The sequence below is a fragment of the Emydura macquarii genome, unplaced genomic scaffold (genome assembly GCF_026122565.2).
Source record: "Emydura macquarii macquarii isolate MOO-44397 ecotype Brisbane River unplaced genomic scaffold, CSIRO-AGI_Emac_v2 contig_587, whole genome shotgun sequence".
Lineage (NCBI taxonomy): Eukaryota > Metazoa > Chordata > Testudines > Chelidae > Emydura > Emydura macquarii.
This window is the reverse complement of record NW_027130724.1, coordinates 6,326,755-6,341,112: the sequence shown is the minus strand read 5'-3', so window position 1 is coordinate 6,341,112 and position 14,358 is coordinate 6,326,755. Positions and strand designations below refer to the sequence as shown.

General features: G+C 47.0%; 1 protein-coding gene across 6 annotated transcripts in view; it reads right to left on the bottom strand.

Annotated features, from left to right (window-relative positions):
* Positions 1–13,989, bottom strand: part of LSP1 (lymphocyte specific protein 1) — an 80,990-nt gene extending 67,001 nt beyond the window's left edge. For 4 of the 6 annotated variants that reach the window (XM_067540588.1, XM_067540592.1, XM_067540594.1 and 1 more), the window contains exon 1: positions 13,846–13,988. In XM_067540588.1, coding sequence (XP_067396689.1) covers positions 13,846–13,925 — 80 coding nt within the window. In that variant the 5' untranslated portion in view covers positions 13,926–13,988. Of the gene's footprint in view, positions 1–13,845 lie in introns of all 6 variants that reach the window. The other 2 variants (XM_067540590.1, XM_067540591.1) reach the window with 1 other exon arrangement.
* Between the last annotated feature and the right edge of the window lie 369 nt (positions 13,990–14,358).

Below are 14,358 nucleotides of genomic sequence, written 5' to 3'. Positions count from 1 at the left end.
CACCTAGTTGCCCTGCCCTGCACCAGCACAGTTTCAGGAGCCCAGTTGCTTTAAGTACACCCCACAGCCTGCTGTCTGAGAGGCTAAGACACTCCCCCCGGGCAGATCCTGCCTGCTCTGGCTGCCTGACCCCTAGCACGGCTTTCAATGGGGGGCGGGTCTGCCCCTTTAAGTGTGCTTCCCCTGCATCCGTAGCCAGGAGCTACTCCACCAGTACAGCTCCAGCCAGGACAGTAAAATATCTAGTGCCAGCCCAGGGCCCAACCCTTGAAGGTACTGAGCACCCTCAACTCCCAGAGATTTCAATGGGAGCAGAGGGTGCTCAGCACCTCACACAGGATCAGGCCCAGGATTTGTGGAATGGTCCGGTCCACTGTGCTGACCTGTGGGAATGCTAAGCCCTCTGAGATCATCTGCCCCCTTCTGCCTCGCCTTTCCACTGACTTCAACAGGCCTTGGGTCCGGCCCCAGCGCTGCGGCGTGTGGGAGTGACCTGGGTGTTTAAGCATGGGTGGAATTCCTGTTGGAACAGCCCGGCCTGCTTCAGAGTGACTAGAAAACCAGGGGACGAACTGAAAGGCACTTCATTTAGATGGAGGGGGAGGGAGCCACCTTTGTGCTCCACACAGTCTGAGGCAGCTGGCCCTACCCAGGGCCTGGTGTCGCTTAGAGTAGTCTTGAGGCTGCTCGAGTGTAAGTGGTGAGAGTCCTGGTGTTGATGACATGGCAGGGGGTGCCCTCTTTTCTAGCTGGTACAATCCTTCATACACCACCATCTTCATGTTCGACTCTCCCCATCACTTCTCCACTCCCCCCCCCCCCCCCCCCCCCCCAAGGGGAACCCACATTTCTAGGAAAGTCTGACAGAAGTAGGTCTGTTGGGATTACCTTTACAGCATTTGTCCTTCATCTTCAAACCCTGGCTAAATGAGAAGGGATGTGTTAATTGGATATGTAAGTAACCAATGGTGGTTGCGCTTTAGCCTGTAGAACAAATGTTACTTACTGATGCGTCCATTACACACTAGGATCCCAATTAAAATGTCCCATCTCATTTTGCTAAGGCTTGAAGATCGATAGCCAAACACTTTAAAGGTAATTCCAATGACACAGGGGCTTTCACGGTCTCAAATATCTTTGAGTAGGAGCAGCCACTTATAAACTCATTGAATACACAATCAGGATGGCTCATTTTGTGGGATTATATCAGACTATTACAATTTTCTGGGCTTAATCCTGTAAGAAAGAAAGGAAGAGCCAGCAGATGGTCCCTTCTCTCTCTTAAGGGACTGACAAGGTGTTGAGTTTTGTGTCACTCATTAGCAGCACCTACTAGTTGATTTAGAAGCAGCGCTACCAGGCCCTGAAAAAAGGCCCAGATGCAGATGGGTGGCTATAATGAGAGATTGTATAACTACAGGTGGGTGTGAGGTGGGGGTGTGGTCTACTGGATAAAGCAGATGATGGCCTATTGGATAAAACCGATGACTGGGAATCAGGAAATCTGGGTCGTGTTCACGACTCCACTACATACGTGCTGGTTGGAGCAAGATACATAACCATTCCGTGCCTCAGTTTCCTCCAGTGACAAATGGAAACAAAATTACTTACCTACTCGATAAGCATGTTACGTGGCTTAATTCATAAATGTTTCTAAAGCCTTGTGAGATTCTCAGATGGCAAGGGCTACAGATGTGCAAAACATTATCATCAAGAGGCAAGGGAGTTACAGAGAGGGCAGAATCAATGGTCATTCTCAGGACTGCCCCTGGAAGCAGACCCCTCCCAATGGGCAAAACCCACCTTCCCGTCCCCAACCTGAGAGGCAAAATGGTTTGTTTAGGATCATGGTGACAGACTCGTAGGAACAGCAAGATTTCACAGCATTTCCCGGAGAGGACACCTTGCTTAGGAGAGTCAAAGAGAAGGGCAGAGAGGGATGGAAAGGGGACAAGGACGGAAAGATTGAGAGAAAGATGCTAAAAAGACAGAAAAAAGGGGGCAGGGGAGAGAGATGGTGACACCACTGTTATTCGTAGAACAGAGACCCCAGCTGAGCTCAGGGCCCTGTTGCGCTAGGTGCTGTACAAGTATGTAATAAGAGACAGGTCTTGTACCAATGAGCTTACGATTTAAGATAGACACAAGAGAACTACTATCATTCTACAAGCAGAGAACTAAGGCACAGAGGGACTTGCCCAAGGTCACACAGGAAGCCTATAGCAGAGCTGGGAACTGAACCTAGATGTTCTAAGCACCATTTCACTGTCTCAACTACAGAGCATCTTCCTCTCCAGAGCATCTTAATCACAGGGTTTGGAGCTTGGAAACAGTCTTCTGGAGGTATGTCTCAGCCTGCAAGACAGCTGTAAAAGTCTCAGGACTTTTGGTTGTGTAACACCTGCAGGTGCCATGGGTGCTACCAGCATGAGAAGGATGATAAACAGCAGAGAAAAGTGAGAGACAGGTGCTGCCTAGGCCAACCACAAAGAAGACAATCCTCATACCACAGCCCATACAGCATTCATTTAGACTGAGCTATTCAAAGCTACCCTAAGGGATTGGCCAGCCTATGTCCATTCAAATAAACAAATTGAGCATCCAAATCCTCTAGGCAGTTCTGCAAACTATCCTCAGCCTTAAATTTGAGATGCACTCGTTATTTTTTTGTTTACAAAAATCTGATGATGTATTTGATGTCCATTATTTTTCCATCTGGCAAAGAAATTAGGGTATTCCATGGTGGAGATGGTGGTGTACAGGTTATCGGAGAAGAAACCTTCAGCCTTTTCCATTTTCCATCATAAGCAGGACTGGGTGCGATCCGCCATGCCCCTGCTCTGCTGAATGGCATTCGTGCAACATATGTAAGTGTCCATTGAGACCAACACATTCATTTCAATTGTGAGCTCATCCATATTTGAACCAAAATCTCCTACTGATGCTACAGCCATGGGCCCAGCAGAGTTAAACTCTGCCATGGTATTGAAAACTTCCCCTCCATTTTCATTTCCCCCTCCTTAAGTTGGTTAGTAGGGAAATCAGGGCCAAAGCTCCAGTGCTGTTTACTTTGACTGGGATGGTGAATCATAGACTGTAAGGCCAGAGGGAACCATTATGGACATCTAGTTTGAGCTCCTGAATAACACAGGTTATAAAACCTTGCCCAATAATTTCTGCTTCCATCCTATCACTTCTGTTTGAGCTCGGGCATATTGTTTAGAATGACATCCAGTCTTTAACTTCCAGACTGCAAGGGACAGAGAATCAACCCTTACCCTAGGCCAGGAAGATGACGGGAACCAGTAAGAACCAGTAGAAATAAAAGGCTGAAGCTCCCCAGAAAAATTAGATACAGAAGCAGCAGCATGATAGAGGTACATGGATTTCTAAGAGGGGCAGAGGTGGTAGATGCTACAAAGTTAGACCTGATCTGCTAACTTCAGCGGGCTTTGGATCAGGCCCCCAGCTGAAATGCTATGAGGTCTGCAAACAAAATGGCCATGTGGCTCTGCAGGGGCTGGGCACCAAGGGGGTTATGAGAGAAGCGGGGACTTCACAGGCAATCTCTGCCAAAGGCAGCAAGAGAAGATGCCGCTGTGAATGCATTCACACAGGAGTCAACAGGCATGTAGAGCAACGAAACATAGCAAGGGGCAGATACCAGGCCAAGAAAGAGAAGGGACCTAGCACAGATGGGCTGTATAGATTCTAGCTGCCCCACATATTGCGTTTGCCTCAGAGAGGACCGGAGGGGTCAAGCCCTCACTCAGTGGGTCTGCTCCTATGAGTAAGGGGTTCACTGTATGGCCCAGAGGGGGCAATAGAGTGGGATTGGGGCTGGTGAAGATCTGTCAGTAACTTGCAATTTGTCCATGTTAGTGGCAGTGCCCATCTTGGACTGTAATGAAAATTGCCTCTGTGATGTAGGAGTGCTCTCACACACACATACACATACACACACACAGAGGGAAAAGATCAGGTTTTCCATGACGTCTGGCATGCGCTTGATAAGAAGAATCACACATACTGTCAATTTAGCAGCAGCAGGCAAAATGCATTTAAAGCAGAGGAAGGGAAAGCTTTTGAGCAACCCAAAAACACGGCAGCAGCAACGGGTGAATTTGTCACACGTATTAGTGTACTTGGGACAAAGGACCAGATCCTCAGCTGGTGTAAAATGGCACAGCTTTATTGAAGCCAATGGTGCTGCACTAATTTACGCCAGCTCAGGCATCAGGCCCAACTGAGTGTGTGATAATGACACGTGCAAAATCCGGATAACTCAGTTCTCAACCATCAAAGCTTAGGGGTGCTCAGATCTGGCTTTGTGTTTGGACCCTCCTTTAATGAAAATGGGGCCAGATCCTCACCAGGGTCCAATCCATTCACTTCTATTTTTATTAATTAGGATAGTTGGCTAGTTTTGTTACTATATATTGCCCAGTTTACCCTAGCAGTCCCAAACCTGTTATCAGACATAGTGAGCTGGATCCTCAGCTCGTCAAGCCAGCACAGCACAACTGAAGTCTGTAAAGCTACATCAGTTTACACCAGCTGTGGCTTTGATCTGTTCTGTCTAAGGAGCCATCTTTAGAATAGAGATGTCGCTGCGGTAGGCCATAGTCCTGTCACTGCTGAGTCAATGAGGGTGTTACCCCCAACTCCTCATCCTAGGAATGACTGGCTCATGGCAGTAAATAAAACACCCTGATTTAATGTTTAGTAGTCCAGGGTCTTTGCAAACTTTTCCTGCAAGGCAGGGGGCTGCCAGCTACCATGTCCCCGCTTTGCACTAGATGAAATCCCCAGTGAGTCTGGAGTGGACCTGCCTCTTGTGAGAGAGACAACTCAGACTGCTGAAGGCCAGGATTAAGGCACTCAGGCGGCTGCCTCACACATCTGGTGTGTATTAAGATGGATACACTGGCAAAGAAAATACACTCGGATTCCAAGCAAGAATGGTTAACCCCTTCACTGCTAGGTCATCACAGCCATGTATCCCCATAGCAGTGGAACACCAGGCTTGCCCAGGAGGGCAGTGGGATGATAGGCTTGGCTCAGGTGCTGGGCTAGGACACAGGTGATACGAGTTCAATTCTCAACTATGCTACAGGCTTCCTAGGTGACTTTGGTTAAAGTCTCTGTGTCTCAGTTCCCCCACCTGGAAAAAGGGAGCCATGGCTTCCTCTCTCCCATCCTTTCTCTGCCAAGTGTTTAGGTTCTCTACTATTTGGGATAGACACTGTGTCTTATTACATAGATGTTTATACATTGCAGAGCACAATGGAGTGCTGATCTCAGCTGGCCCCTCTAGGTGCTACTGTCATATAAAGTGTGATGATAATACCAGCTTTGTAAAGCCACACCATACTTACCTACCCACCCACAGAACAGGCTCAGCATGGACAGTGACAATGTCAGTACAGCCTTGGGTGCCAGTGCTGGGAATGGAACAGAGAGGGCTGCTGCAGGTGAGTATTGGAGATTAGTTTTAACTCCTTAGCTGCTTGCTGAACTGTCTGCTAGGGAAAGGTGGGGCAACCTAATTAACCACAATTAATTAAACATTAGCCAGCATTTGTGCAGCCCTGTGAAGTCGTAAAGCGCCGTCCACATTAATTGTGCAGAATATTAGGTGCATTGCAGAGCTGCTGGGGGGGATAACAAGGGACGCTGTGGATCAAGAGTGAAGGGCATTGGTGGAGCTCTGAGAGGGCCTGGAATAGCAGAGGTCATTGCAGGTCAGGCCTGAGGGTCAGAACTGTGGGGCCCTCATGACCAGAATCCCAAGGCATGCTGCAGTTCAGGATGGAGGTGCAATGATCCAACCCATGTAGTGGCTAAATGACAGCTCATATGCAGCTGAAAAAAGGTAGAGTGGTCCCAATGTCCTGGCAGACAGCTGGGATAAATCCTGCGGTTCCAGGCATAGGAAGGGCAATTGCATTCACAGTTGGGAAAACTGTTGCCGGGGCCAGGCAGTGTAGGGATAAGAACCTCTGCAGGAGGACTGATCCCTGACAGGAACAAATATATACACCCAAGAGAAGGAGATATTTTGTCCTTCTCTCACACCTTCCCACTAAGGCTCTCAAAGTGCTTTGCAATGATTAATGAATCAAGTTCAGAACACCCCTGTGAAGGAGGTAAGTGTTACCAGTCCTATGTGAAAGCTGAGGTACAGAAAGATTATGTGACTCACCCAAGGTCACATAGCCAGTAAATTGCAGAGCTGGGAATGAATGCACAAATTTTGTCTTCTATTTAGTCTCAACTACTAGACCACGCTGTCCAAGGGCATTCACACTGCTTCCCTAAACAAAGACTTTCTGTAACGTTGCCCTCTTGACTAGGGAATAGCTGGCTGTGTTAGGCAAGGGTTAAAGCTTCCACTCTCCCAAAACTTTGCCTTGAATCATAGACTTTCTTCATTTTAGCTCTCTTCTGTCTGCTGCTTTATGAAATAAGCACGAACAGAGCATGTCCCCTTGCGGTCAATGGCTGCAAATGCATCACATCGCTGCCTGGGCATAAGAACAGGTGTTCGTATGGCAGAGTCCTCCCATTTTCCATATGTCCAAACCAGCAGCAACAGCTCCTGGTAGTTCTATGTTACTGTATGTTCCCTGGTGCTGGAAAATTTGTGCTTACAAGTCTAAGCTGTGCAGTGCTACAGGCAATCAGTGCCCGCCTAACCAGTGCAATGAACCAAGCAGCACCTTACACATTCATGGACTGAACAGAGACCCTGGATTTATGGTTTATTACAACAAACTATAACCCACTAACCACCCCCCAAATGTCTTCCCCTTCCTTCCTTCCCCCTCCCCCCCATGACTGGAGGGGGGTTAACAGGCCACTTCACCTTGACATACGTGTTTACTTATTCTAACAATCTGTTACACCTTGCGTTTAGCTGTGACACTGTGAGTACGTCTTTCAGATCTGAAGAAGGACTCCACGTTAGCTCAAAAGCTTGTCTCTCTCACTGACAGAAATTGGTGCAATACAAGAGATTCCCTCCCCCACCTGGTCACCCTTACACAGTGTCATAGCTATTCTAGAGCCTCTGTTTTGTGCACTGCTAAGAAGAACTCAGACACCAGCTTAACCTGGACACTGCTATCGTCACTTGAGTGCCATCATCAACTACTGTATATAGCAGTCAGCTCCCACCTTGCCTGGGCAATGCTGCAACCATTCCAGCACCAATCTATTTAAAAATCTGCCACACCACTGTCATTTCCAGCCCGTTCCATAAAATGCCACTGCCCATCCATGCCCAGCTCTGCCACTGGTCCTCCAGCCCACACAGTGCCACAGCTATGCCATTCCAAGTCAACCTCTGTGGTGCCACAGCCCAGCTATTGTCAGCCCAACTGGTGCAGTGCCACCATTTTTGGTTTCACTGCCCTTTTGCTCCACCACACAGCTCCCCTCGTGTTGCATGTGGCCCTGCCAAACGTCTTTGAACTGCTAAGTTTAGTTCCAGAGTCTGGAAGTTTTGCTCCATTCTGAGGTGCAAGGATGTGGGGTTTTGGTGTAAGCCTGTCTCTGCTCCTCGTCTTTCTCGTCCCTCCACCTCTTTCCTCTCTGTCGTTTTCTCTTTCATCCTCCACTCCTCCTTCTGAGGCTTCGTTTTATTAAACAGCTCAATGGAAAAATAACAGTGCTCTGACCTACAGCTGCTAAAAGGGGAGATGATGTATGTGTCAGGAAACTGTTTCCAGTTCATCTGCAAACAGGGAGAATGCTCCTAGCAAACCTGCTGGCCCCGTGCCCCTCCACTCACCCACCTTTTCCACCTAGCCCTGTGTGAGACTGAAAATCCAAATTGGGCTGTCTCTTAAGGATGAATGTTGCAAAACTGGCTTTGTGTACTCCCAAGCCTTTGGAGCTAAACCCTGCCTCACCACTGGGCTTGAGAGCTGCTCTCCATTCTTGTAGGGACACCATTTGACTAGTTATGCTGTCATTATAGAGCGGGGGAAGTCAATAGGCAGACTGTGGACCAAATCTGGACCACCAGACGCTTTTGAATAGACCCCAAAATCTTTTTATTTACTTATTATTATCACTATTTCTTTTTTATTATTTTCTCTGGAGTCTGGACCTTGACTATGCCTTGACCAAGAAATTTGGACCTTGGCAAAAAATAGACCACCCCTGTCATACAGTCTTCCATCCTAGATAGGCCCTGAATTTCAAAGGTAAAAATGAAGCAGGAAAAAAAAAAAAAAAGAAACTAGACCTAATAATAACCTTTCAGACCTTTTTTTCTCCATCATGAAATAAAAAAGGCCACAAGCCACATTTTTTTTTAACGTGACCTTCAAATAAGATAATTCTTAAACTCAAAGGGCCAGTCCCAGATGCCCATATATGTGGCATTCTTTTGCCAGGGCTAGGGTATTTTCCAGTTCTTTTTGTTCCTCATTCAACTAGAACCTATTCCTTTCCCCCCCTCCACTCCTTTCTTTGATGGAGCACCAAGCACACAGTTGAGTTACATTTTTCACAACCCCTTTGAGCACGGCTCAAAAGTTTCTTCTCCCCTCCCCCAGGAATTTGGTGGTGAGGAGTTTAAAGATAGCTCATTAGGTATCAGTTTCCCCAGACAATCTCCTTCCAGCCTCGGATATACTTACAACGGTGGTAATCTTACTTCGGACTCTCCAAGTCTCCTCTAAGGGATCTGGAGAATTCAAGACAGCTGGGGATGGACGTGGCAAAGGAAGCGATGGGGCCCCTAGCACAGCAAAGCCATCTTGAGCCAGTGACCATACATGGGCAGCCCAGGGCTCCCTGTAGCACAGGGGAGAGGAGGCCAGAGAAGGAAGGGGACAAGCAGGATGAGCTAGAATGGCTGATTGTGTCTGTAAGAAGCTATTTTCTTGCCTTTGCTCTGAAGCTCACTAATAAGAGGAGCACCTGCTTTTGTTTATTTATATATTTGTGATAAGTGGCACGTAGAGTGACCAGATGTCCCAGTTTTATAGGGACAGTCCCGATATTCAGGGCTTTGTCTTATGTAGGTGCCTATTACCTCCCCACCCCCGTCCTGATTTTTCACCCTTGCTATCCAGTCACTCTACGGGCATGGGTGGAGAGACCAGCCATATTAGCTGCCACAGGTTCCAAAGTGATCACTAGGAGGATGGAGGGCTATGTTGTGTTGAGTGACTAGGGATCTCCGACGCTTCAGAGATTCACGTTGTGTGCTGAATTGTCCCAGCCTTTTGTAAGCTGTGCCCTCCCCACACAACAGATCCCTGATCTCCCATCCCAGCTGGCTGTCCTCTTTGAGGTAGGAGCGCCATCTCCCTCTGAACTACAGTGCATTATCTTCTCAAGGGCTGGCCTGGCAGCCCTCATACTCCCATCCAATCTTCAGGAAGTAGCCATTTCCCTCCCCTCCCTTCCACTAACGTCAGAGCTTCTCCTCAGGGGTGTCTGAGCAGCCATCCCTCTATCTAGATCCCACAGGTACAGAGGAGCAGATCCTCATGTGCTAATTTGTCTCTCCTTGTCTTTATTCCTGCAGTCTGGTCTACATACTAGAACTAGGACCAATGGAGCTGCACATGTGCTAGAGAGACAGTGGAAGAACTGCCTAAACGTCTCATGTATACCAGGCATTGTGAGATACACAGGCTGATGCACAGAGCCAAATCTCCCGCTTTCTCCCAGATGTACACTGGCACAAGTGGCACATGTAATTCACTACCAGTACAGCTCCAGCTATAGCAATCACAGCAGAAGCTGTAGTGTAGACAGGGCTCTGGAGTTTTGACCACTATGTCGTCTAACCTTGCTTGAACCCTGTATACCCTAGAGCATCCTGAACTACTACCACAGGTGAATTATGGGCCCCATTTTTGCTCACATAGATAAGGCCTGGGTGCCTTTGTGCACCAGCAGCACGGTCAGAAGCAAACAGAATAGGTGAGCCAAGAGACAATGATAACAACTGTTGTCTGTCCATCCCAGAATAACTGTGTAGAATCTGGTGAGGAATCTAGTTTGGCAGCATGTGAGGGAGTGAAAAGAACCTGTGCTGTTGTAGTGTGACCTGTGGGTAATTTTCTGACTAGCATTCATCTTACCCTGACCAAATTTTGTCCCACCTCCACCCAGGTCAGCTCATCATTCACTCTCCCTCCACAAACCACGGCCCACATGCCCCTGTTTGGCTCTCTCCATGCCCTACTGTCTCAGGAGCATTGTTGTAATGTGATCTGCAGCGGGTTTAGCTTGAAAGCAGACAGTGTACAGAGAGAGAGGCCAATGAGCTGAGCTAACGGCATTGACCATTGGGTGGTAAAGACCTCCCACCCCAAACATTGAGCAAACCCCTTTTCCTACATTGTTGGAAGGTAGATTTCAGAAGGGGTTGTCACCTAGGAGAGGAGGATGTTAGAACAACTACAGGTTAAACTAGAACAGAAATAAACCTAGAACTGGACCTCTGGCCTGGACCTATTAAGAGGTTTGGGAGGGAAAATGGCAATCAATTTTAAAAACAAAATTCAACCCTTTCCCCCCTATCAAATTTTGAAATTTAAAAATTCATGAAAATTTCCAAATTCAATGAGGGATGGAGGGAATCACAACAACTTCATTCGTATTTCCCCCCCTTTTTTGATCCAAGTTTCAACATTTGAAAAGGTTGGACCTGTTCTAGTTTGTAATATTCGTGCATCGCTGCCCCCTCTGGTCCTGCCCGGCAGCACAAGGGCTGAAATACCAGAGGAAAAGAGTCTTGCTCCTATGCACCAGGGAGTTCCTTAACCCCATGTTCTGAAACTCAGTGGAGAGACTGTGCGAGAACCACTGATCACATTTGCACTGCATGAGCATCCCACAAGCACTGCCTGTGCTCCCAAAAACCTGCCCTGGCCCCCAGCATGCACTAAGTTCAGGATAAATAACTTAGAGTTGCCTGCAGAGACTGCTCCCTTTCTTTGGTTGTTTCAAAGTCTCAGTCAGGAATCTAGAGGGGAACATCCCCAGACTACAGTCGCAACATTACTTCAGAAGCCTGTGCAGAGCTGTCCCCACCAAAAAAAGACATCTATACATACAAACATTGCAGGCAGAGAAATGAGTGGAAAAGCTGTGCTATGCCAGGACTGTTCCAGTGCCTCACTAATTACATATAGGTGCCAGCTAGAATATTTGTTGCAACAATGTATCACTGTTTCTGTTCCCAGGCTCCCCCGACCAATAGCAGCACAGAAATCCTCAAAGACTTCAGCCTACTCCACCTCCATTCTTTGTGAAACAATTAACCCTTTACTTACTGGATACCTCAAAGCATGCATTGAACATGAATCCTTCTTCCCCTCTTGATCCCCATCGCCCCAAAAGTCTTGAGGTGCTACAAACAGAGATTTTTATTTTATCGATTTCCAAAAGAGTTTTTGTGGGTAAGTGTTATATATTCTGAATACAAGTTGGATATAATTTGGTGACTATTATTATTATTATTTATTATACTTTTAGAGAGGCCAGAGTCAAAAACCCTGCATCTAGATAACCCCAAACTTTATAGATGCTCAAAATTTGAATCCAGATCTAGATGAGCCCAGGTCTGTGTAACACACTGGCCAAGCATGTCTTTACAACTGCTATTGCTTCCAACTAATGGACTTACTCCTTTAGCCTAAATGGTAGATTGTCTGTCTGCTTTGGAGCTAACAGTCCAAAGTTCAGACCCTGGGGCGAACCAACCAGGGAGGCATCATTCCCTGGTTGCTGTTATATATGGGATGATTTAAGTGAACAGGGAGCTGTACAAACACATTAAAGACATCACCCCTGGCCTGAGAAGCTTCCAGTCTAATTCATCCAGAGAAATGATATATAGGGAAAGAAATCAAGGCTGCAAGAGTGCAACAACTCCCATCCACTGCCCCTCACCTGCATTCACAATTAACATCTAATTGTACATCCATCTACAAAAAGTCATGATAGCTGGGGCAAAAAGAGCAGTGTTTTTTCAGTGTCAGAAAAGGGACTTTTTCCCCTGCCCTGGTCATCCTCCATGAAATTCACCCGCAAAGAAGGACATGCTTCATCATGTCCTTCACTGGATGTTCCAAATGTCTCTCCTACATGCAGCTCTACCTCAGTAGGTACCACTCATACCAGATTTATGGTCAGCCTGAATATGGAGTCAAAATGCTTTAGGGAGAAAGATTAAGTGAACCATAAAAGTCCCCATCAGCCAGAGTCTAAATGGGAGTCATTCCCTTCTGCCCCAAAACACTTGCTGCAGAGGGTTGGAGGAATGGACAATAGAATAGCACAGCTAATAGAATCCTTCCCTTCCCTCTCATGCTGGACTTGTGCACATCCTACAGAACAGGGAGAGCTGAACTTCATAACTCCACAATGAGCCAAAACCTCAGAGCTCAATGTGACGCTGGCTGGATTGGGGCAGCATTTATGATGTTATTTAACATCAATATGTCAACATCATAATTCATATGAGATATGCCATGTCAGGTACTGTTAGAAAGGCTATAATGTGCTAAGTAAGATGATGATGTTTATGTTCATGTGTTATATGTGTAATGGAAGTTATGGATATGTTTGATATATCTGTATTTCAACTTGTGCTGTGTCTGGGCGACGCCCCAGACAGGATGGCTGCAGCACTAGCCTGCTTAATGGCCCAGTAAGGAAACTCACAGGTACAATGGGCCCAGGAGGAGAAGCCAGAGATTTACCTGATGAGTCACCAAGACTTACTCATGTGACCCTGGACTCCATCTTATTCCTGTAAATTTCCACAAGCAGCATGGCAAAGGCCAAAAGACATAAAAGGCAGCTGCACCACACCCATTTTGTCTTCAGTCTTCACCTACCTACCTCTGGATCAACTCATCTACAACTGAACTGAAGCTGTGAAACAAAGGACTGAGACCCATCCAGGTACTGGATGTACACCAGAGGGACTCTGCAAACTTCACAATTCTATTAGAAGCCTGATATATATGGACTTTCAAATCAATTGTATGTGTCTGATTGCTTTAATAATTTAACATTTCTTATCGTTTTCCTTTTCTTTTATAATAAACTTTTAATTTTAGCTACTAAAGGATTGGCTGGCAACGTGATATTTTGGGTAAGATCTAAACTTATATTGATCCGGTACTGTGGCTGACCCTTTGGGGTCAGGAGAAACCTTTTTGGTAAAGAGCACAGTGTTTTAAATAACTGGTCTCTTTACTGGACCTAGTGGCTGATTGGGAGCCAGAGACTGAAATGTGGTAAAGGGCGCTGTGTATATTTTTATTTTGGCTTCTTGATAACCAATGTGGGGAATCAGAAGCACTGTTTGTGGCTGGTTGGGAAGTCTGACTTCAGTGTCACCCATCAGTGCTGGGAGAATCTGCTCTCCTTTTGCAACCTGCCCTGACCTTGGCATTTTCAGGTGGCTACTCTAGGCATGGACGGATCACACTGAACATCCAAGGAGCTTCATTCTAGTAGTGCAAAGTTTGGCCTGAGCTGCAATCTGTAGTTTGTCCCCCAAGTCCAAAAAAGGCGGGAAAGGCAAAGAGTCTGATTTTCTTGCGGTCCTGTGTCAAAGAGCTGGGGAGGCTAGTCAAGAACTTTCCAGAACTTCCAATGACTGGTCCCTTTCTGCATTTCTGTCTCCTTGTGCATGCACTGCCAACGGCAATGGCTCTTAGCTCAAGTTTGTCTTAGGCTCATTCAGCCACAACATCCCCTTGTCTTGCTTTTACCTCCACGTTCCTTGGCTAACCTGCAGCCCCCTCAGTATTCCAAACCAACCATGAGGTAAATTTCACCTTGTCCCCAGGGCCTTACCTGGCAGCATCCGTTGGTGGCTCTTCCCCCTCCTCGTTCTTGCTCTCGGGGTCTCCCTGGCACACCTCAGAGTCTGACATTTTATTTCCTTGCTAACAACCTTGTCAAACTGACCAGCTGTGCAAAGAGCTCAGTAAGAGTGCAATGTGTGCGCGCGCGCGTTCACTTTCCTACCAGCCTTCCTGTCTTAACACAGAACCAAAATGAACCGGAAGCCTCAAAGTTTTGAGGGGGGTTGGGAGTTTTTACTCAGCTTGTGTATAAGGTTTGTTTCAATCTGTTGTCTAAAAATCAGGAAGTACTTCGCCCAAGCTGTAGGGGAAGCATGGGGCAACAGCCGCTCGTAGGGCTGTTAGAATAGAAGGATGTTTGAGAGACAGACCATAGCCAATCATGGTGTAGTAGGTGCTAAACTACTGAATGGCTGCATCTTTCAATGGCAACCCTCGATAACCTCCACCTGCCAAGGGTTGGTTCTGTCCTGGCCATTGATTAGCAAAGCCCCACAGGCTG